The sequence below is a fragment of the Pleurodeles waltl genome, chromosome 2_2, assembly GCF_031143425.1.
Source record: "Pleurodeles waltl isolate 20211129_DDA chromosome 2_2, aPleWal1.hap1.20221129, whole genome shotgun sequence".
NCBI lineage: Eukaryota > Metazoa > Chordata > Amphibia > Caudata > Salamandridae > Pleurodeles > Pleurodeles waltl.
The window spans coordinates 807,708,142-807,730,957 of record NC_090439.1 but is presented as its reverse complement, the minus strand read 5'-3'; the positions used below and the strand labels follow the sequence as shown (position 1 = coordinate 807,730,957).

Sequence of the window (22,816 nt, the reverse complement as noted above, 5' to 3'; positions counted from 1 at the left end):
AATAGTTTAATATGATAAAAACAAATCAGTTCACCGGGTGATGCAGTTTCCACACATTTCTATCTGTGCACTGGATAGTTTTATTTGTAAAACTGTATGTCTGTGTGTTGGAGGGTGGGTCATTAGTTGTGTGGCCTGCACAAGTAATGGGTCTGCACTCAACCACCTCTGGGTACCAAATACTACATTGCTGCGCTTGACTCTCATAGGGTAGTGCTGCAGAACAGTCCAAGGCTTACTCGAGGTGGTGTGGGCTAGAAATCGCCATTCACAAGCACACAAGAATAATACTCAGTGAATGATTGTCCATTCTGTGCTTTTTTTTTTCGATAAAGTAAAAGCACATTTATTACACACACACACTACTCAATACTATGCAACAAGTTACAAATATACACAAGCTGATGGAATTAATTTTGGATGTCATTGTGTAACCATTCTTGTCTCTCCCAAAGGGAGATATAAACCAACAACCCACATGGCAAACCACTCACTTGTATTCCAATGCAAAATTTGACTGTAACTTGGAATGAGAGCACATAATGCTGGCAATAAAATACATCTACTTTGATCTCTAGTGGCTGTCATCCTCATTACTCAAGTAGGCATCAACAAGAAACGTGTATAGGCACGTTAGAATGATTTATGCTGTTACAGTTACTCTCTGCATGATCCACACAGCCTAACCACACCCCTAAAGGGTGTGGGCAAGGGTTCATCATATTCCACATTGAATCACGAATCATAAAAATGATGCACAGTTGACACAGTCCCTGAAGGACATCACTTGGTTGTTAAACATTGTGTAATACCATCTTTTGCCCCTATGCGGTGTCTTTTGTATATGACCACACATGACACATCATTGGCCACACTTTTGTGGCCTTCCATTTTGAATCACATTTAGCATAAAATGCCACCAATTTAACCATAGTCCCTAAAGGACTTGGGCAGATTTATGGAAAGTGGCGCTGCACCGAGTGCAGCTCCACTTTCCCTGTGCCCTTTAGCACCCCCCTACCACCACCATGTGTGCGCCATATTTAAAATACGGTGCACCGTGGTGCAGGGTAGGGGGTAATAGCATGAGTTTTCATGTCGCTATCAATGTATTCTGCAGGAGTAGCTCCAAAATGCTGGTGCTACTCCTGCAGAGAACATAGGGACCCATTCTAAATAATGTAAACACCCTTTTAACGCCCACTCTGAGCAGGTGTTAAAAGTGTTGTAGAAAATGGCGCAAGGAAATCTCATAGACTTCTTTGCACCATTTTTTCTATTCCCCACCGTAACCGGGGAACGTCCCTTTTGCATTCATTATGGCTCTGGTCCCATCCACAAGTTCACGAGGAGGGCGACAGCGCTCCCTGGCTTTTCTTCTGATGCAAGAGGACCCAGTATGGGGTCCGGAGCCGCTTCACCATTGTGGCAGGCATGTGCAATGGTGCCCCCCTCCGACAAGCTGACTGGTCTCCCCAGGACCCTGGGATGGGGTCTGGGTCCCCTTCTCCATAACACAGGGAGTGTGACAGCACTCCCCCACGCTCTTCTTTTTGGTGGGGGGAGTGGGATGGCATTCCCCCACATTCTTTGCAATCTGGGGGCAGCTTCCAGGCCCTGGCCCACCCCGGAGGCAAGTTGGAGGTCAGCCACTGAGCCCTACGCTCTTTGCAGCTGGCCAAAGAAAGGTCACCAAACTTTGAATTAAGATATCTCCGGCCTCCAGGTGCCAATTTCGATGATCCTAGGCTCATTTTGATCCTGGTAGTGACCCCTTGCGACCTGGAGCTCTTTCTGTAGACCTCTTGGCCTAGAAGGTTCCCAACTTGGTAGGGAGCTGGTCCCATTGACTCCCTGCACCAGCTTTTCATGTGAGTGCCTTCATTTCTTCTGGGCATCTCTTTCTCCATGCGCCAGAGCCCAATCTTTCCCCCATTTGGTCCTCAGGGGGAGTAAAGGGACCAGCTTACCTGGTCCTGGAGTGTGCCCCATTGGGTCTGGGGTCATTCAGGAGCAGAGTCTTTGCCTGAGTGAGTAGTCAAGGGGTTCTTCTTTCCAGTTGTCCATGACACTTGTCTTCAGTCCCAGTTGTCTGCAGAGAAGCATAGCCAAGAAAGAGCTCTCTCCTCTGTACAAGGCCTTTTAAGTGGGGACAGAATTGTCCAGCAGGGTTGCGCCTCTGGCCTATCCTGGTGTGCCACTTCACTTCTCCGCCCCTGTCCCAACCTTCCTGCACAGTCTTCTGGGATAGCTCAAAATGGTGTTGTCCAGGAGTCAGTTGCCACATATGGTCTGAGAGACTCAGCCCTCCCTCCATGACATTCCTGCCAGGGCCTCTCCCAGCAATTTCCCCAAAAAGCCCCTCCTCGCTGAGGGGCCTGGGGCAGACCCAGTTCCCGGCACAAAATTACAGCTGACTGATTGATGCAAGGCCCTGCTCCTGCAGCTGGACACAGCAATAATTGTCCCTAATCCTCAGCTGAGTCAGACAAAGATGACATTCTTGGCAACCCATAAACTTTACAAATATGCTTTTGTAACCTACTGCATTATTGTTCTCATACAGGTTACAGTGGACATTGGTGCGACTCTGGAGTCTGTGGCCCCTATGGAACTAGAGTTGCGCCTAGGCCAGCCTTTCTCATTGACATATAATGGAGTATCACTACAATCAAGACAGAAAGCACATTGACTATCCCTCACATGTGTACACCCATCGCATAAGGCCTCCTCCAGGTCACCACCCACTCCGCATTGTCCCTTCTGCGCCAGGCTATCTAAGCACAATACTTCGGCTGCATACACCAGGAATGCTCCCTGCGCAGCCCTCACACGGATGCACACGTGTGTGCACACATGATCGCATGTAACCATCCTTGGGCCTCCTACACTTGCTGCTTCACAGCAGCCTTTGCTTAACAAGGCGGCACCAGGAGTAAACACGCACAGCCCATTTTACCATGAGTTTACTGTGGGTGAGTCCCCAAACTTTGAGGCTCCCTCACAGTAATCCAAAGGCAAAAATTCAGGGCGGACCCGATAGTCAGAACCGTCCTCTCACACTGTGCAAATGTAATGGTCATTTCAATTGAAAACGTGTTCTCTGTAATGGCAGTGTGCTACCACACCTGAATACTTCACTCTGTACCACTCCACTCTACTCTGCATCATTCTCACTCCACACCACTGGACTTCCACTTTACACCACCCTACACCACTGCACTCTGCACCACTCCACTCTACGCAATTGCACTGTACGCCCCTTCACACTATGCCTCTCTACCCTGTACCACTCTACTCTACACCAATGCATTCTTCACCACTCTACACCACTGCACTCTTTGCCAATGCACTCCAGTCAAGAGCACACCAATCTACTCTGCACAACTCCCCTCTATACCACTGTACTCTGCGCTGCTCTGCAACACTGCACTCTATGCCACTGCATTCTGTGCCAATACACTTGACTGTATGCCCCTGCACTTTTACGGCAATCCACTGTACGCCACTCTTGTCTACTGTGCACCACTGCACTCTATGCCACTGAACTCTACACCACTTTACTCAATGCCATTACACTATGCCAGTCTACGCAACTGCTCTCTACCCTGCACCACTCCACTCTACACCACTTCACTCTTCTCTGAAACAGTCTACTCATCTACTCCATGCCACTACACTCTACGCCACTACACTCTGCACTACTCTACTCTTAACCACTGTACTCTATGCCAATGCACTCTACCCCAACTTCACTCTGTCACTGCACTCCATGCCACTGCACTCTACTCTGCATCACTGTACTCCATGCCACAGCTCTCTACGCCTCTCTACACCACTGCACTCTGACACTCTGCAACACTGCGCTCTCTGCCACTGAACTCTACATCACTCTACTCTGTACTATTCCACTTTATGCACATCCACTTTGCACCAGTGCACTGTATGCCACTGCACTCTACTGCACCATACTCTACTCTGGACCACCCTATGCTACTCTACGCTGCACCACTTTATGCCACACAACTCCACTCTGCACTCTATGCTACTCGACTCAGCTTTGCACCACCGCCCTCTGCATCAGTGAACTCTGTGCCATTCCACTTTGCACCACTCTATGCCACTATACTCTATGCTACTGCACTCTCACCATTCTACTCTGTGCCACTCTACTCTGCTCCACTCTGCTGTGTGCCACTGCACTCCACAACACTCCACTCTGCGCCACTCTACTTTGTGCCCGCTCTGTGCATCATTTCACTCTACTATGCACTACTCTAATCTACACCACTGCATTCTACAATGCTGCATTTTATGCCACTGCAATCAATGCCACTGCACTTTAAGCCACTATACTCTACAACACTCTACACCAATGCTATCTACACCAGTCCATTCTACTCTATGCCACTCCAGTGTATGCCACTCTACACGACTCCACACTATGCCACTCCAATACACAACACTCTCTGCCACTCCACTCAATAACACTCTACTCCACTATTCACCTTTCCACTTTACAACACTCCACACCACTCTCCTCTACACCACTAACCTTTAGCCATGCTGAGCAGCAATCACGCTGATGTACAACATGACTAAACACATTGGCAAAGCCAATTGCTCTTCAGTAGGTGAGACTTATTGGCTTTGCCACTGCTTGTTCTTTTTTAGGGTCGAGCCTGTGTTGCATGCGCTCGCGCATGCGTATCGCAGCGAGACGCTTTTGTATTTAGAAAAGGGCTCAGAGCCCTGTCAACTTCACGTCAGTGTTTTTTATTGGTTCGTGGGCTTGCCTAATAAAATCTGCTTGCTTTCATTAGTCGAAGGCAAGCATATGTCATGCCTTTTCTGGTGGCTAGCCCTCCTCGAGCGCAGCGACCAAGTACAGAAAACATGCGAGGCTCGCTGTTTTCCATCGGGCTCGTGGACTTCTTTTTCTCTAATTTACGGGCGCGATCTCGCTTGGCAGAAGTCAAGCGCTTTACATAATTAATTTCACTTCTTCGGGTTGTGTACACAAATGCAATTTTGCCCGATAGGTGAATAGTCGGGTTAGGAGTTTACAACGCGATCAACTCTAACATGAGCAAACGCGAGACCCGTTGCATTGTAAATGCTTGTTTTACTTGGAACCTCCCCTCCGACGTTGTTGCTTGCTCCATCCCTCCTGCCCCTTCCTTTGTCTTTTGCCTGTCTCTCTCACCCCCTCCCATGTTGGTCCTTCCCACCCTCTCCCACTCTACTCCCACCTTTTGCTTGCCCTCCCTCCTTGTTGCTTGCCCTGTCACTTGTCCTCTCCCATGTTGTTGCTTGGCCCATTCCCACCTCCCCTGTTGTTGCTTGCCACGTTCCCCTCCAGCGTTGTTGAGCACAGTGAATGTGTGTACAGCACAAAGTAAAGGTACAACACAGAATATACAACACACAGAAGTAAACATAGAGCACATGGCAAACGTAGATTTCTATGTTGTAAAGTATATGTACTACAGAGTTCACGTAGGGCCCAGATGTTGCAATGTGTATGTAGAACTTGTAGCATGCACTGCGCGGTGTAGACAGTGGTGCAACAAAGGCTCCCACAGCGTCTGTGGTGCGGGGGTCCAAGCTCCAGGGCACTCCCTCAGCACAGTGCCATGGCCTGAGAACTCCTGGGTGAGTCCAGAGGCGGCCCCTTTATGTATTTTGCAGGGGAGTGCCCTCAAGTTGGGTGTAGAATACAGAGTGCATGTAAAGGAGAGTAAATGTAAGCCCCAGACTGCATGTAGAGCACCAAGCCCACAGAGTACGGCAGACCACGGAATGGATGGAAAACGCAGGGCACAGAAAACATGGCAAACTCAAAGCATGCATATGGGACTGCCAGGACGTGCAGCACAGAGTTCACATACAGCAGAGTCAGCCTGAATGTCGTTCATGGTGCTTTAGCATGCTTTAACAAGCATTTGCGATGCAATAGGTCTTGCATATTTATAACAAGTTGTCATCTTTTGACAACAGTGCCCACGAGCAAAAACAAAAAAACGCTTGAGTGGAAACAGAGAAAAGACGACTTAACAAAATAAAAGAAAGTTTGTTTTAAAAAACAAAACTTTGCAATTTTGTCCTGCTGGGCATGTTTTTGCAAGTCATAAGTCTTCTGTTTGTGGGGCACTGGAAGTTAAAATGAACAAAATAGTACCTCGATCACTGCTGGAGCAGCGGACGGGCACTAATTAAGTTGAAATTAATTAGTGCTTGATCCCTGCTGTACACAGAGGAACGGGAATGATACTAGACGTGCCTTGGCGAATCATGAGCCTGCAAAGAAGAGTGATGTGCAAACCAACAAATGGTGAGCAACGGACGGGCTCAAAGCCCTGTACTGAATACAAGAGTGTCTCACAATCGAGAAACATTCTCTAGTGCATGCACTTCCAGACTCGACCCTAAAAATGGTTAAAGAACATACAAACAGCCGAGTATGTGTAAATCACACTACCGGTAGAAGAGAGTACAAGTAACAAACATTGGCAAAGCCACTTGGTCTCCCCTATGTGAGATCTACCAGCTTTGCCAAAGTCCTTTAGCTATGCTAAACAGCAGCGCCACCAATTTGAAACAGGGCCTACCACCCAACCCTAAGGTTTTTTCTGTGTATTTTCCTTTCAAATTCGGATCTAGTCACACAGAGTTGCTATCGCAGACTCTGTAATTTATATCTTTATGTAGCATATGGGATTCAACATGAATAAAAGCAATATGTTGACATTGTTCAGTGTCATATCTTGTGCAGCACATTACCAATGTCGTAACTGATGTTTCTTGAAAATATCAGAAGTGTTAGTCATAATAAATATGTTGCAAGCATACGGGATTAAAGGACAAATCCTACCTTGTCTAGCGATCCTCATTGTATGTGTCTTGTAATCCAAACTAGCTACGCTGGGGAGAGAAAGGGAGAAAAAGAGGAGAAGTTCTTTTGTGAGGAGTTACACATTTCACAGGAAAAGTAAAACAATGGCTATATGTCTGCAAAAAAAAGCATACATTATCCCACTGAACACACCCGTTTGTTCTCAGAAAGATACACCCATTAGGCTGGTGGCTTAAAATAATTGCTTTTGAGCACCATGTTCTATTGGATATGTACTGGCTAACTATTGTGTTAACTGATCCATTTATTTTTACAGGTATGACATTAAAGCGCTTATCGGAAGAGGCAGCTTCAGCAGGGTGGTGAGAGTGGAGCACAGAGCTACCAGACAGCCGTTTGCCATAAAAATGATCGAGACGAGAGCAAAGGAAGGCAAAGAAGTGTGTGAATCGGAGCTAAACATTCTCCGGAGAGTTAGCCATCACAATATCATCCAGCTCATTGAGGTCTTTGAGGCAGAGGACAGAGTGTACATGGTGATGGAACTAGCTACAGGAGGAGAGCTTTTTGACCGAATAATTGCTAAAGGATCATTCACAGAAAGGGATGCCACCAAAGTCCTCCACATGGTTTTAGACGGGGTAAGGTATTTGCACGGGCTTGGCATAACACACCGAGACCTGAAACCAGAAAATCTCCTGTATTACCACCCTGGTGCAGACTCAAAGATACTGGTCACTGATTTTGGACTAGCCAGTTCTGGAAAAAAGGGTGAAGACTGGTCGATGAGGACCATTTGTGGGACTCCAGAGTACATTGCTCCAGAGATACTTCTTAGAAGACCTTACAGCAATGCAGTGGACATGTGGGCTCTTGGAGTAATAACATATATTTTGCTGAGTGGATCCATGCCATTTGAAGATGAAAATCGCACACGACTATATAGAATGATCCTGAAAGGCAAATACAGCTACGTTGGTGATGTAAGTATTGTATATCAATTACAAAGCACATTTGACTAAAAGTGGATTAATGTTTGGGACGGCTGTGAAACATGTTATTATTCCCCAGCCCAGCCGCATAATGAAGTAATGAAAACCATTCATCACATACTGTAACTATTTTAAGTGAGAAATACAAATCCTATGCTGAAGAGCCGTCAGGCAGATCATTCTGACCCTACCTGACTCCTGTTCAGCTAAAGGCAAAGGGAGAAATGTCGCCTACTTCAATGCAGCATAGTGAAGGCAAAGGGAGAAATGTTGCCTACTTCAATGCAGCATAGTGATTGGATGTCAGCGTTCCTGTTTGTGGAATGTTCTGCTCTCAGTATGCCATCAGTGGGAATTATTGTCAGGCTAGTCTTATGTATTAATCTAATAATGCTCAGTATTTAGAAGTACCTATAAGAAGATGATTTTCGCCACGTTTATTTGTGTTAAGTGACTTTCCATGTGTATATCCAAATATCTCATTGGTGCTCCAACACAAACACCCTTCTGTGTCCGCTTTTTAAATGGGCATGTGAATACCTTTAGCAAATAATGAAATTGAGGCTCAGCGAGGTGAAGTGATCATTCAAGGTTCAATTGATTTAGACAAAAGGATGAATCAGTAAATATTGCAGGCACGCCAAAGAAGCAAGATGCATCACGTGATTAATTACTAGCTCTTCATTCACCTGCAATTATGCTCGGAAGTCTGAAACAGTGTGTGAATAGAGACGGTGGATTTGATAAGATATGTTCTGAAATGACTAGGAAACGTCCACAGTGTTACTCCTTCTGAGCCATAACAGACTGGCTCTCACTAGTTCATTTACACACCCAGTGAACCAGAACATCCTATAAATCTGAAGCCTAATCCCTCACGGGATGAATCGGCCATGCTCCTTGATCAGTTATCAGGTTAAAAAGATAACAACATTTAAAAGTTTGAAGAGTGCTTAGAAATTCAAATCACCCTGGCAAGAATTTTAGTTCCATCATTTCACAATGGTAAATAGCAAAATATTTCCCTTGTGAAGATACAATTGGCATCGGGGCTGCTAGCGATCTCAGCTCACATGTAAACAACTCAGAGCACTTGCTTGCCAAGCAAGTGCACCAGGATACTTGGAACAAGGCACCTTTATTAGAGCATTAAATCAGAAATGGGAATTCATTTCCACAGTGGAGTGTAATCTTTGCTCCAATTGATAAAAAGTTGACATAATTTTGTCAAACACGTTTCTCCCTATGCTGACATTTTAAGCGTTCAATCTGAAATTGTGTGCTCATTATAGTGAGAAATTTAGAGTAATGTTTCACTTTCAAGTTGTGTGGGAAAACTGGGCTGATTGCAGAAGCCCATCACTTTTTGCCCCCATTTGTCATTGATATTGGTGTTTTTCTGACCCTGATGGTGTCTTGGGCCCTGCTAAACAGTCCCAGGTCCTGTGCCCTGATTAGAATGGTATATGAAAATGTAGCTAATTATAACTGGCTGTACCAAACTACCTATAAATCCCTAGTATATGATAGGGCATGTAGGCTTAGGGACCCTAGCATAGGTAGTACACACGTTGGTGCACTGCTGTGGTGCCCAGTGTCATTTGGGAAGCAGGTCTGCCTTGCTGGCTGCTTTTAAATTCGAGGTAACCCTAAATTCGACTTTGAAATTAAAAGTATGTCCAAAGTCCTAAGCTACCTTATTTTTACAAAAACGTCACCACTAAGGTATGCCCTAAGTACTCCAATGGATGGGTGCAGTGTAACTATAAGTAGGGACTTTATAAAATATGTTTTATAAGCCCTGTAGTGAATGCGCTCCATTGGCTAACATGGAGAAACTTTATTTTAAAATAATATAGGCCCTCATTCCGACCCTGGCGGTCGGTGTTAATGAGGCGGCCAACCCGCCAACAGGCTGGCGGTCCAAAAAATGGAATTCCGACCCTGGCGTGAACCGCCAACAGAGCCCGCCACTTTAACACTCCGACCGCCACGGCAGGACAAACAAACAGGGCGGCGGTCACCACCAACAGCCAGGCGGCAGACAATGTACCGCCCACCCTATCACGACCCACCAATCCGCCACCTTTTCCGGGGCGGTTGCCCCGCCGATAAAAACACCTCTACACACTCCACGCGGAATCTGGACAGCATGGAACCGGAACTACACATCCTCCCAGCCATTGTCTTCCTGCTCCTCTACCAGGAACACGAACGCCGGCGCAGACGACAACGGTGAGTACTGCACCTATGACACAGGGGAGGGGGGAGGGAAAAAATTACGGGCACACACATACGCGACACACCCACCCCTACCCTCACCCACTACCACACACACATCAATGCAGAGCAACAACTCAGAGTGACACCCCCCAAACCCCCCGGAAGAATGCAAAGACAAAATAAAATGATCATTAAAATTGAAGTATATTATAGCATATGTGAAGTGAAGTGAAATATGAAGTATATTAAAAAATATATATTACATCATGAACAATATATACATATGTCCAAAGTCCGGGCCATATTGGCTATCAGCCATTGTTCGTGGGCCAATGGGCCTAAACACATGGACAAAGCCCACACAGGAGACCCAAATCCATTGGAGAGAACACTGCAGGGGCAACAGATATTAAAACTACAGGCACCTCAGGGGGAAGGGAAGGGGGGGCACCTCAGCCAGATGAGTCCACGACGCCAGATCCACAAGGGGCCTCCATGGCCACTGTTCAATCGTGGGGAGTGCAAAGCCACAGTCTCACAAGTCTCTACACTGGGTGGATTGCCCACTGTACCATCCTGGGGACTGCAAAGCCACAGTCTCACAAGTCTCTACAGTGGGTGGATTGCCCACTGTACCATCCTGGGGAGTGCAAAGCCACAGTCTCACAAGTCTCTACAGTGGGTGGATTGCCCACTGTACCATCCTGGGGAGTGCAAAGCCACAGTCTATCAAGTGGATTACAGGCTCCACTGGTTCAGGAGGAGGCATGGTGCCCAGAGTGCTTCGTGAAGCCCTGCCCGAGACAGATCCGGCCCTGACCCTTCTGCCAATGGGCCAGCGGTGCTTGAGATGAAGGGCCCAGCGGAGCGGTGCTTGAGATGAAGGGCCCAGCGGAGCGGTGCTTGAGAGGAAGGGCCCAGCGGAGCGGTGCTTGAGATGAAGGGCCCAGCGGAGCGGTGCTTGAGAGGAAGGGCCCAGCGGAGCGGTGCTTGAGAGGAAGGGCCCAGCGGAGCGGTGCTTGAGATGAAGGGCCCAGCGGAGCGGTGCTTGAGAGGAAGGGCCCAGCGGAGCGGTGCTTGAGATGAAGGGCCCAGCGGAGCAGTGCTTGAGAGGATGGGCCCAGCGTAGCGGTGCTTGAGAGGAAGGGCCCAGCGGAGCAGTTCAGAGACGGCGGTGCCCAACGGATCGGTGCTTGAGATCAAGGGCCCAGTGGAGCGGTGCTTGAGAGGAAGGGCCCAGCGGAGCGGTGCTTGAGAGGAAGGGCCCAGCGGAGCGGTGCTTGAGATGAAGGGCCCAGCGGAGCGGTGCTTGAGAGGAAGAGCCCAGCGTAGCGGTGCTTGAGAGGAAGGGCCCAGCGGAGCGGTGCTTGAGATGAAGGGCCCAGCGGAGCGGTGCTTGAGAGGAAGGGCCCAGCGGAGCGGTGCTTGAGATGAAGGGCCCAGCGTAGCGGTGTTTGAGAGGAAGGGCCCAGCGTAGCAGTGCTTGAGAGGAAGGGCCCAGCGGAGCGGTGCTTGAGAGGAAGGGCCCAGCAGAGCGGTTCAGAGACGGTGGTGCCCAGCGGAGCGGTGCTTGAGATGAAGGGCCCAGCGGAGCGGTGCTTGAGAGGAAGGGCCCAGCGGAGCGGTGCTTGAGATGAAGGGCCCAGTGGAGCGGTGCTTGAGAGGAAGGGCCCAGCGTAGCAGTGCTTGAGAGGAAGGGCCCAGCGGAGCGGTGCTTGAGATGAAGGGCCCAGCGGAGCGGTGCTTGAGAGGAAGGGCCCAGCGTAGCGGTGCTTGAGAGGAAGGGCCCAGCGGAGCGGTTCAGAGACGGCGGTGCCCAGCGGAGCGGTGCTTGAGATGAAGGGCCCAGCGGAGCGGTGCTTGAGATGAAGGGCCCAGCAGAGCGGTGCTTGAGAGGAAGGGCCCAGCGTAGCGGTGCTTGAGAGGAAGGGCCCAGCGTAGCGGTGCTTGAGAGGAAGGGCCCAGCGGAGCGGTGCTTGACACGGTGGTGCCCTGTTCAGCGGTGCTTGTCTTGAAGGGCCCTGTTCAGCGGTGCTTGACACGGCGGGGCCCTGTTCAGCGGTGCTTGACACGGCGGGGCCCTGTTCAGCGGTGCTTGACACGGCGGTGCCCTGTTCAGCGGTGCCTGACACGGCGGTGCCCTGTTCAGCGGTGCTTGACACGGCGGTGCCCTGTTCAGCGGTGCCTGACACGGCGGTGCCCTGTTCAGCGGTGCTTGACACGGCGGGCCCTGTTCAGCGGTGCTTGACACGGCGGTGCCCTGTTCAGCGGTGCTTGTCTTGAAGGGCCCTGTTCAGCGGTGCTTGACACGGTGGTGCCCTGTTCAGCGGTGCTTGACACGGCGGGGCCCTGTTCAGCGGTGCTTGACACGGCGGGGCCCTGTTCAGCGGTGCTTGACACGGTGGTGCCCTGTTCAGCGGTGCCTGACACGGTGGTGCCCTGTTCAGCGGTGCTTGACACGGCGGTGCCCTGTTCAGCGGTGCTTGTCTTGAAGGGCCCTGTTCAGCGGTGCTTGACACGGCGGGGCCCTGTTAAGCGGTGCTTGACACGGCGGGGCCCTGTTCAGCGGTGCTTGCCATGTGTCCCCAGGGCACCAGATCCGGCCAATATTTTCCGCTCACTCGCCATCCGACTTTTCGCTTGCGGGGCCCTCCTGTGCTGGAGTCCTGGGCCCGTGGGTGTCCTCCTTCACACCCGGAATGGGGCTGGTGGGGCCCTCCTGGGCAGCTCGCCTGCTGCCGGACTTGTCGGCCGTGCTGCCCTTGCCATCCTTCGGCGATTCTCTGGGGCCCTTGCCTCCCTTTGTGGATGTGCCAGGTGACACCACACTCCGTGACGGTGCCAGGGTAGTGCCTTTGGGGGCTGCCGTCTCTGGCCTCTCGCGCCGGCCCTTGCCTTTTTTTGTTTTTTTCCCAGGGGATGGGCTGGCTGTCCCTTTGCTGCTGGCCGATGTTGCTGCCCTTGAAGGTGGTGGACTCCAATAGCCCTGGACTATGGTCCTTGTAGGTCCAGGGGTTGTGGTGGCTGAGGTGCTGATTGGACTCTTACGAGATGGAGGGGGTGGGTCAGGTGATGGAAATAGGTTAATTTTGGAGAGTAAACATTTTTAGGAGCAGTGGGAAGGGTAGGTGCAGTGGGTATGGGAGTGGAGGAAGAGGATGTGGTTGTAGGAGAGTCAAGTGTGGTGTCTTTGGGTGCAGGTGCTTGTGACGGAGGCTGTCGTGAGGTGGATGGCTGTTGGGTGGGTGGCAGCCTGCGTTTGTGTGGTTTGGAAGAGGGGGGACAGACACACTGGGAGAGGACACAGGGGACGTGTAAATGGCAGTGGGGGTGGTGACTGCACGTATGCGGAGTGTTCTGGTGGGTGTGGTGGTGATGGACGTACTGGCTGATGATGGTGTGCATGCAAGTGTGAGTGGAGACGTCACAGGGAGGGAGGAGGGAGACGAGGAGGAGGGGGACACAGAGGAGGCAGTGGCTGTTGGCATGTCTGCATGTGGATGTTGCTTGTGTGAATGCTTGTGTGATCTGTGGTGCTTATGTCTGGATGAGCTGCCCTTGGGTGTTGAGGTGTGTGCAGGCTGGTCTGTAGGTGTGTCTGGGATAGGCAGAGGAACAGGGGAGTGGGACTGGGATGAGGAAATTGGAGGGGGGAGGCAGGAGACAGGGACAATGGCTGCCCTCAATGCTGAGGCCAGAGCGTTGAACGATCGCTGATGGGCAGCCTGACCCGAATGAATGCCCTCCAGGTATGCATTGCTCCGGTGCAGCTCCCTTTCTACACCCTGGATGGCATTCAAAAGGGTAGACTGCCCAACAATGAGCGTCTGGAGGAGGTCAATGACCTCCTCACTGAGGGCAGCAGGGGTAACTGGGGCAGGGCCTGAGGTGCCTGGGGCGAAGGAGATGCCCGCCTTCCTGGCCGAGCGGGCACGGGGCGAACGCTGAGGGGCTGCTTGGAGGGCAGAGCTGGTGCGCTGGGTGGCAGCTGTACCTGTTGTAGCGGTGGGCACGGATGTTGCCGCCACCACAAGGGAGCTCCCTTCCGAGGACGTGTCTGTGTCGCTGATGTCTCCACGGGTCCCCGTTGTGGAGCTCCCCTCGCCCTCCGTCTCACTGGTGAACTCGGAGTCGGTTGCATGGCCCTCGGGGGCCATGTGAGATGCAGCTCCCTGGTGCTCCGATGCCACTTCTCCTCCGCCTGATGATGCTAATGCACACATGTACAGGAAGAGCAGCAAAAAAGGGGGGGGAAATAAAGACATGTTGAGTGCATGCATTGGCGACACTGTTGGCGGAGAGGACAGACACAGAAGCCCCCTGCACTACGCCGCGCACTCGGTGTACACTACTCAATCATTGGGACTTGGCCTACAAGCCTATGGATGACAAATGCACACATAGGTGACCCAGGGCCATGGATAGCTGTACTTGGCACCCTACAGAGGTGGGGGGCGGGGGCACAGGGCCATGCCTTACGGAGGGGCCTAGCCTACAGAAATCTCCCTGGCCTAGAGATACCCACAGCCCTCCTCCCCCACCCAGACACCTCCACTGTGCGCTAATATAGCAGAATGTGCTGGTACTCACCCCCTTGTGTCTGCTGTGATGTCCTCACGCGCCTATCCATATCGGGGTAGGCCACCGCCAGGATCCGGGACATCAGGGGGGTCAATTGCCGTGTGGCACCCCTCCTACGTTGGGAGGCCATCCCCAGCAGAGCCTCCGCGGTCTTTCTGCTCCCGCAGCGGATGTCCTCCCACCTCTTGCGGCAGTGGGTGCCCCGTCTGTTGTGGACCCCCATGGTCCGGACGTCCTTGGCGATGGCACACCAAATGTCGATCTTCTGATGGGCGCTGACCTATGTGACATGTACAGGGGGGGGAAATAAATATCATCATTTTCTGCATGCTCGATGTGAGTGGCCCCCCTTCCCCAACCTTGCCATATGGCACATGCTCTCATCTGTTGTGTGATGCATGCCTCATTCGCTCCCCTCCCCACCATCGTTCATCCACCCCACTCAACACAGGCATTGCCCACAAAGCATGCTCCCAGTGTACTTACCTTTTGGTCTGGAGGACCGTAGAATAGCGTATACTGGGGGAGGACCCCATCCACGAGTTTCTCCAATTCTTCAGAAGTGAAGGCAGGGGCCCTTTCCCCAGTCGCTTGAGCCATTGTCTCTTCCAGACCGAGTTCACAGCAGCACTTGCAGTATAGGTCCTCTCCTGTGGATGATCAGGTATCAAGTGATTAAGCAGATAGGAAATGGCGGTCACGCCCGCGGCGGTGCGTACCGCGGCGGTGCGTACCGCGACCACCGGCGCACATCGTCATTGGCTCCTGAAAGCCATAGGGTTCAATGTTAACCAATGCGGCTTTGCGCCGCGGTCTTCGACCGCCTACCGCCACGGTGTGCCACGCCAGCGCATTGACCTCACATCCCACTGTCGCACTTCACAGGTCAGGCAGCCGCCATTTCAAGGGCCCACATGGCTTAATTTCTACTGCGTCACACATACCTAGGCCTTGCATCGACACTCATACAAGCCATTCAATGCATTGAGAATCGTGTACTGTGCAAGCTGTGGAAACGTACCTGTGGGTTGATTGACTCTGTGCTCGCTGTTGTCCTTCCTAGGCACCGTCCGCTGGGACTTGCGAGGAGACGGAGGAATGTTCCCGTGTACAGACCGCTGGTGGACCTGTCGACAATGGAAGAAAGACATGTCATACAGACATACAGCCTTGACCGAGCCACTATATGGGAATTGTGTGCCCAGCTGGAGCCAGACCTGATGTCACCCATCCGCCAACCCACAGGGATCCCCCCTCTAGTGCAGGTGCTGTCAGTACGCAATTTTTTGGCAAGTGGGTCATTTCAAACAACAGTGGCCATTTCTTCTGGGATGTCTCAGCCTATGTTTTCAAAGGTGTTGTCTGCCCTGATGAAATACATGCGGAGCTACATCATTTTCCCTGAGGTGGGGGATTTGCCTACAGTGAAGGGTGATTTCTATGCCCTTGGACATATTCCCAACATCATTGGTGCCATTGATGGGACCCATGTGGCTTTGGTACCCCCCAGAGAAAGTGAACAGGTGTACAGGAACAGAAAAAGTTATCATTCCATGAATGTCCAGGTGGTCTGTTTGGCTGACCAGTACATCTCCCAAGTAAATGCCACATTCCCAGGGTCAGTGCATGACGCGTACGTCATGCGAAATAGCAGCATCCCTTACGTGATGGAACAACTTCAGAGACTCCGTGTGTGGCTAATTGGTGACTCTGGTTACCCCAACCTGCCGTGGCTACTGACCCCAGTGAGGAATCCCAGGACAAGGGCAGAGGAACGGTACAATGATGCCCATGGGCGTACTAGGAGGGTGATCGAGCGGACCTTCGGCCTCCTGAAGGCCAGGTTTAGGTACCTGCATATGACAGGTGGATCCCTAATGTACTCACCAAAGAAGGTGTGCCATATCATCGTGGCCTGGTGTATGCTTCACAACCTGGCTTTGCGACGCCAGGTGCCTTTCCTGCAGGAGGATGGTCCAGATGTTGGTGTTGTGGCAGCTATGGAGCCTGCGGAGAGTGAAGAGGAGGAAGACGAAGAGGACGACACAGACAACAGGAACACAGTAATACTGCAGTATTTTCAGTAACACACAGGTAAGAATCAACACCGGCATTTTACATTTACTTAAAGACTACTGGCTCTCTACTGTCTGACCTTTCCCCCCAGTGTATGGTAACTGAGTTTGACTTTCCCTTCCAATTTCAGAGATGTGGGCCCCACGGCGTGACCTCTGCTTTGTTTCCCCATGGACTACAGCTGTGTGACAGTGGTATGTTGGCATCACAATGTAACTGGACAATTTTGAACGGTTATGTCTAATACATTTGTTTAAAAAAACAGGCAGACTCCAGATGAATTTTGTGCAATAAGTGTGTTTATTAAAGTGCTCAAATTGGGGAATTGGTAGAAAATCGGTGATGGGTGATGGTGGAGGAATGTCCATGGCAGAGTCCAGACTCTCAGTCTCACAGGTGCATTGTCCATATGCCTGTGGAAGGTGGAGCAGGGGCAGTTCAAGGTTGGACAGGGTGAACATGTGGGACAGTGGGATGACATCAGGGGGTATCCTTTCCTGGCGGGGGTCTTGCCATCCTACTCTGTCTGCTTACGAGATCTCAGGCCCCGCTTGCGGGGTGGTTCTCCTTCTGCGGGGGTGGGGTTCGGGTGGCCCGTTGTTGTTGTGTCGGGGCCTCCTGTCCACTAGCGCCGGCGGAGGTGGTCGGCTGTTCTTCGTCCATGCTAGTGACAGGGGCCCTTTGTGGTGCCACATGGTCCCGCAATGTGGTGACAATCTGGTTGAGTGCCACAACGATGGTACCCATTGCGGAACTAATGTTTCTCAGTTCTTCCCGGAACCCCATGTACTGTTCCTCCTGCAGGGCCTGGATCTCCTGGAACCTGGCCAGGACCGTCGCCATCGTCTCCTGGGAGCGGTGGTATGCTCCCATGATGGAGGTGAGGGCCTCGTGGAGAGGGGGTCCCCTGGGCCTGTCCCCCCCCCTGTCGCACAGCAGCCCTCCCAGTTTCCCTGTTTCCCTGGGCCTCTGTCCCCTGGACCGTCGTGTGCCCACTACCACTGCCCCCAGGTCCCTGTTGTTGTTGGGGTGGTGTGTTAACCTGGGTGCCCTGTAGTGGTGGACACACCGCTGATTGACCTGTCCTGGAAACAGAGGCATGGGCCCGCCGCCAGTCTTCTGTACCGCGATGTTGTGTCGAGATACCATGGAACGCACCTTCCCCCGTAGGTCGTTCCACCGCTTTCTGATGTCCTCCCTATTTCTCGGATGCTGTCCCACAGCGTTTACCCTGTCCACTATCCTTTGCCATAGCTCCATCTTCCTGGCAATGGTGGTGTGCTGCACCTGTGTCCCGAAGAGCTGGGGCTCTACCCGCAGTATTTCCTCCACCATGACCCTGAGTTCTGCGTCTGAGAACCTGGGGTGTCTTTGGGGTGCCATGGGGTGGTGTGGATGAGTTGTGGGGTGGTGTTTGCGGTGATGAGTGTGGTGAGTGTGGTGGTGTGTGGTGTTTTGTGCGTGGATGTAGTGTGAGTGATGATGTTGTGTTCCTCTGTGTGATGGGGTTATCAATAGCTGTGCTCTCTCTCTCGCCTTCTGTCAGAATTTCTGGTAGTAGGGGTTTGTGGGTGATGTGGGTGTGTGTTTTATAGTTGATTGGATGTGTGGGTGTGGTGTGTGTATGTGTTTCAGGTGTGTGTATTTCAAATTGTCCAATGTGGCTGTGTTTTGGAGCTGGGTGTGTATTTTGACTGCGGCTGTGTGTAACGCCAATGGAATACCGCGGTTGAATGACCGCCGCGTGGATTCGTGGGTCGGAATGGCATGGGCGTATTTCTGTTGGCGTGACGGTGGAGGTTTGGTCATCGCCAGTTTTTCGCTGGCCGTTGGAGTGGCAGCCTTCTGTGGATGTCGGGTTTTTGGCGGTTTGCCTGTTGCGGGTCAGAATGACCGTGGCGGTTTACCGCGACCGCGGCGGTGTTATGGCGGTCTTCTGACCGGCGGTAAGCGCCTTTTACCGCCGAGGTCAGAATGACCACCATAGTCTTATTTTCCATAGGAAGGAGCTGAATATAGCAAGTTTAGTATCAAATTAAATTTTATAATAAATCCAACAACTCACCGCTGTTGAATTTAATATAATGTGAACAGGGAAAGAGTTTTAGAACTCTTGCTAAAAGTTACCAACTTTAGCCCTGTAGTGCCCTTCTCTGATTGGGCAGCCTCTGGCAGCCTGAGCCAGGCTGCCTTGATGAGGTGTGAAGTGGTGTGGGCTGAAACAAAGGAAGCATCTGGTGGGAGGAGATCTGCCTCAGCAGATGATAGAACAGGATGGGGGGAGAGCAGCCAACCTGGACTTCAAAGGAGGGAATGACATTTGGGACAGCAACTGGACCTCCCCATTTCCTGCAGCCCCACACAACCAGGTGCCTCCCGATTAGATCAAGAGAGGGTTGGTAAGTGGTGTGTTAAGGGAAACTTAGCCACACTAGTTTGTGAACTCAGTCAGATCAAAACTCTAAGATTGAATCTTTACCATGTTGGATTTTGGAGGAACGTTGCTCCCTGGGATTGATTTTTGCCACACTTCCCAGAAAGTGGTCACTCAAGATGTTGTGGCTTGCATGTGATTGGACAGGAGTATCCCCACTGCTTGCCACCCCAGGAGAAAGAATAAATATGGCAGAGCTGCTCCACACTTTAGGTCCCTACTGGAACAAGACAAGAAGAAGAAGGACTGTCCTGCTGGGCCCCTGGCCTACACCTGGACACTGCACACAGAAGGACTGCACCAGCTGCACACTTTAGGTTTCACCAAGAAAAGGACTTTGCCTGGATTCTAATACTCCAAGAAAGGATTCCCTGTAAGCTACAGGTAGAAAAGATCTGACCAGAGTCCTCTGCATCAAGTCCTGCAAAAATAGACCAGCTGACGAGTGGTCATTTAAGGATTTGAACCAGTTATATTCTGGGAGTTGGAGTCCTAACCCCCAAGGAGCAACTCAGAGCTTCTGGAACCTTGGGGTGAGTTGTGCACTCCTAAAGGACATTGAAAGCACTCCTGGAAGAAGATCCAGTAGTCTGGAGAAGTTTAGAGCAACTTTGAAAAAAGCTCTATATGTGTACTGACCCAAAGTCGTGGGTCAAGTTGGCCAACGTCGACTGTGATCCAGTCTGACGTGCAGGTTTGTCATGCTGAAAAGCTCCAGAACCCCAGACTTGCAGGATTTGACCAGGGGCTCGTGGAAAGGCAATCCAACGATGTTGCATCGAAATCAGCTTGCTGAGGAGGGTTGTCTGACATCGGGGAAGGAAAGCTCCAGAAAAGCTTCTAAGTCTGAAGGTAAAAGTATGACCGAGGCTTCCCATGCAGTGTATCTGAGGAGGGCTCCATTGAGGTCGGCTTCAACTTTCGACTTGGCCCAAGATGAAGATTTTCATTCCGAAAAAGTTTTTAAGTCCGAACATAGGAGCGTGGACTGAGGCCTCCCACAACGTGTGTCCAAGGAGGGCTGCAGCGAGGTCGGCCTCAACATATGACTTCATCCCGGTTGAGGAAAAATCTCAAAGAAAATGACTAAGTGTGAAGGTAAAACTTTAACCAAGGCCTCCCCTCAGTGTAGCTGAGCAGGGCTCCATCGTGGTTGGCTTCAACTTTTGACTTTGCCCCAGTCGCGTGCAACCAGATGTCCAGATTGGCGCTTTTATTTTCTAAGCGCTAGAAAGCATTTAATCTTTGGTTTCTTTTATCGGATTTTTGTCATTTTGATGTCATTTTAAAAATAAAAATATATTTTTGTATAAATTGGTTTGGGGTTTTTATTGTGTGTTGTGTTTTACTTATTTACTGTGTTGGTAATATTAAATGTTTTTCACCCCTGTCTCCTAAGTAAAAGGTTGCTGCTCATGGGCCAGGCTACCAAGGGTTGAGCAAGGATGAACTTACTGAGATCTTGACTGGACCTAGTGTGGTTTGTGGACTATTGCTAAGTGTATGTACCTACCTGCCTTTACCAATAATCCACTTTCCAACAAATTTATTTGACGATCGCCGAAAGTGCTGATGCATTTTAAGATTAGTCACACACAGGGTCAGACTGGGATGGAAAATAGGCCCGGGCACTGAGATACAAGGGTGGGGCGGCATTAGTGAATTAAAAAGCTAAAAAAGTGGCTCATGATTTCATATTAGGGCAGTTTTGAACTTGCAAAGGCATGCTATATGGGCTTTTTGCAAGGTTAGGAAGACTGCATGGATTTGAGCTTGCTGCAGGCAGTTTCGTTTTAATATTTGAGAAATTTACAGTGAAAATCATCGCAGCAGACCATAAAACAGGCCCACAAGCAGGGAAAACACCGTCTCACACACTGACCTGTCAGCCCAGCCATCGGTCACTGCCTTTTTGCCAGGGGCGGCTCTTCTGTTAGGGCGAAGGAGCGTCGCCACCCCAACAGCAGCAGAAGCTTCAAACTTTTCAGAACGAAAAGATAATAAACCACGTTTATTATCCTTTTGTTGTGAAAGGGGCAGGGTCATAGGGGTGACCAGCAGTGAGGGGGAGGGCAGAGCGCATGTGTGTTTGGCAATTGCGACTCTCTAAACAGGGTCGCAATTTTAAGGAATCACTATTTTAGTGATTCCTTAAAATTGCATTCAGAATGCCTTTGATACATTCTGAAAGGGCTTTTTGCATTCGCAAACAGGCATTCGCACCGTTTGCAAATGCAAAAAGCTTTGATACAGCTGGCCCCTGGTGCTGTTTTCCTCTCTCCCTGTGCTGGTTCACTTTAGACTGCCATGCCTCAACACACACACCATTGAACCATAATGCAAGTGTGTGTAACCCGACCAATACCAAAACTATCCTTTAGCATTTTCCCTTTGTACATGTGCTGTACAATGCAGCATGCATGCAAAGTAGGAAAAACAAGGTGAAATTAAAACACTCATCCTTGTTATGCCTTCCTAAAGGAGCTGTAAGATTTTGACTTTAATCCCTGTCTATAAATAGTTGTAGATAGGGATTTGTGTAAAACCCCAAGGGTGGTTGCATGGGAATGCCCATGTACCATCCATGGAGCGTCCCCTTAACTCTGAAACAGAAGAAAGCAGCACATAGCACAACTTTGTTTTACTATGGGAAACTACCCTGATTTGTTTTGGATAGTAAATCCCAACATAACAACTTGTATGGGGTTTGCATTACAAAAATAATGCAAACCCTGTACAACCCCTTATAGTACATCTGGACCTAAGTATGGCCAAGACACAGGTTGGTGCATGTAACATCCTCTTTGTTAAAACAGACTGCAGACTATTTGGGGATTAGGATTACAGTAGAGCCCCACCACTTTAATGGAGATACATTTTCAACCCATGTTATAATGTAAAGGGAACATCTTGAAATGTCTTTTTGATATACTAGTATCTCTCACCAAATCTGTGAATCTCAGCGAAATGTGTCTCATTACAAAACTTTATTTTTTCACGTATTACCTGTTCATACCCCAAACCATTATTTCAGATCAAAGAATCTCAAATCCTTACCATCTGGCTGCCTACCAAGCATGCAAAACCGGTATCCTGACTAGTAAGATTATCTCTGAAATTGGGGGAAGAGGCTAGGCTCTGCTAACCTTTCGCGATTGTTATTAGGCAGCAACAGGACATGTGTTAGGGAAGGGGATAAATCTAGCTTTGCGATGAAATGAGCATATGAAGTTTCTAGTAACTGACAATTATATCTTTAGAAGTTCTGTTCAGAAAAAATCTTGGCGGTAGTTAGATTAAAGACCTTGCAAGTATTTATAGAGTTGGTCGGACATTCTTTAATATTTATAAACTCCAGTCTTTACCTAATATATCGCATTGTGGGGCAATCTATTTATTTTGGTGATTTTGCTGGGTAAGGATATGATTGATAACCTAATATGGATGATAATTTATTTTATTGGTGCCACTGTGGGGTCTGTTTCAGATCTAAAGGCTTGACATAATATTCTGAGTAAGCTCTGTTTCAGTTTTCCCAATTCTAAAATGTACACTATGGGTCAGATTTAAAAAGTTAAGTTATACTTTTAAATACATTGACAATGTTTTTGATATTCACTGATTCACTGGAACACACTCTGATTTTTATCTCTA

At 50.0% G+C, this 22,816-nt stretch overlaps 1 protein-coding gene across 1 annotated transcript in view; it reads left to right on the top strand.

Annotated features, from left to right (window-relative positions):
* The window catches only part of PSKH2 (protein serine kinase H2), a 72,204-nt gene that overhangs the window by 9,623 nt on the left and 39,765 nt on the right, over positions 1 to 22,816 (top strand). Inside the window, exon 2 of the mRNA XM_069218931.1 lies at positions 7,173 to 7,839. Coding sequence (XP_069075032.1) covers positions 7,173 to 7,839 — 667 coding nt within the window. The remainder of the gene's footprint in view (positions 1 to 7,172; positions 7,840 to 22,816) is intronic.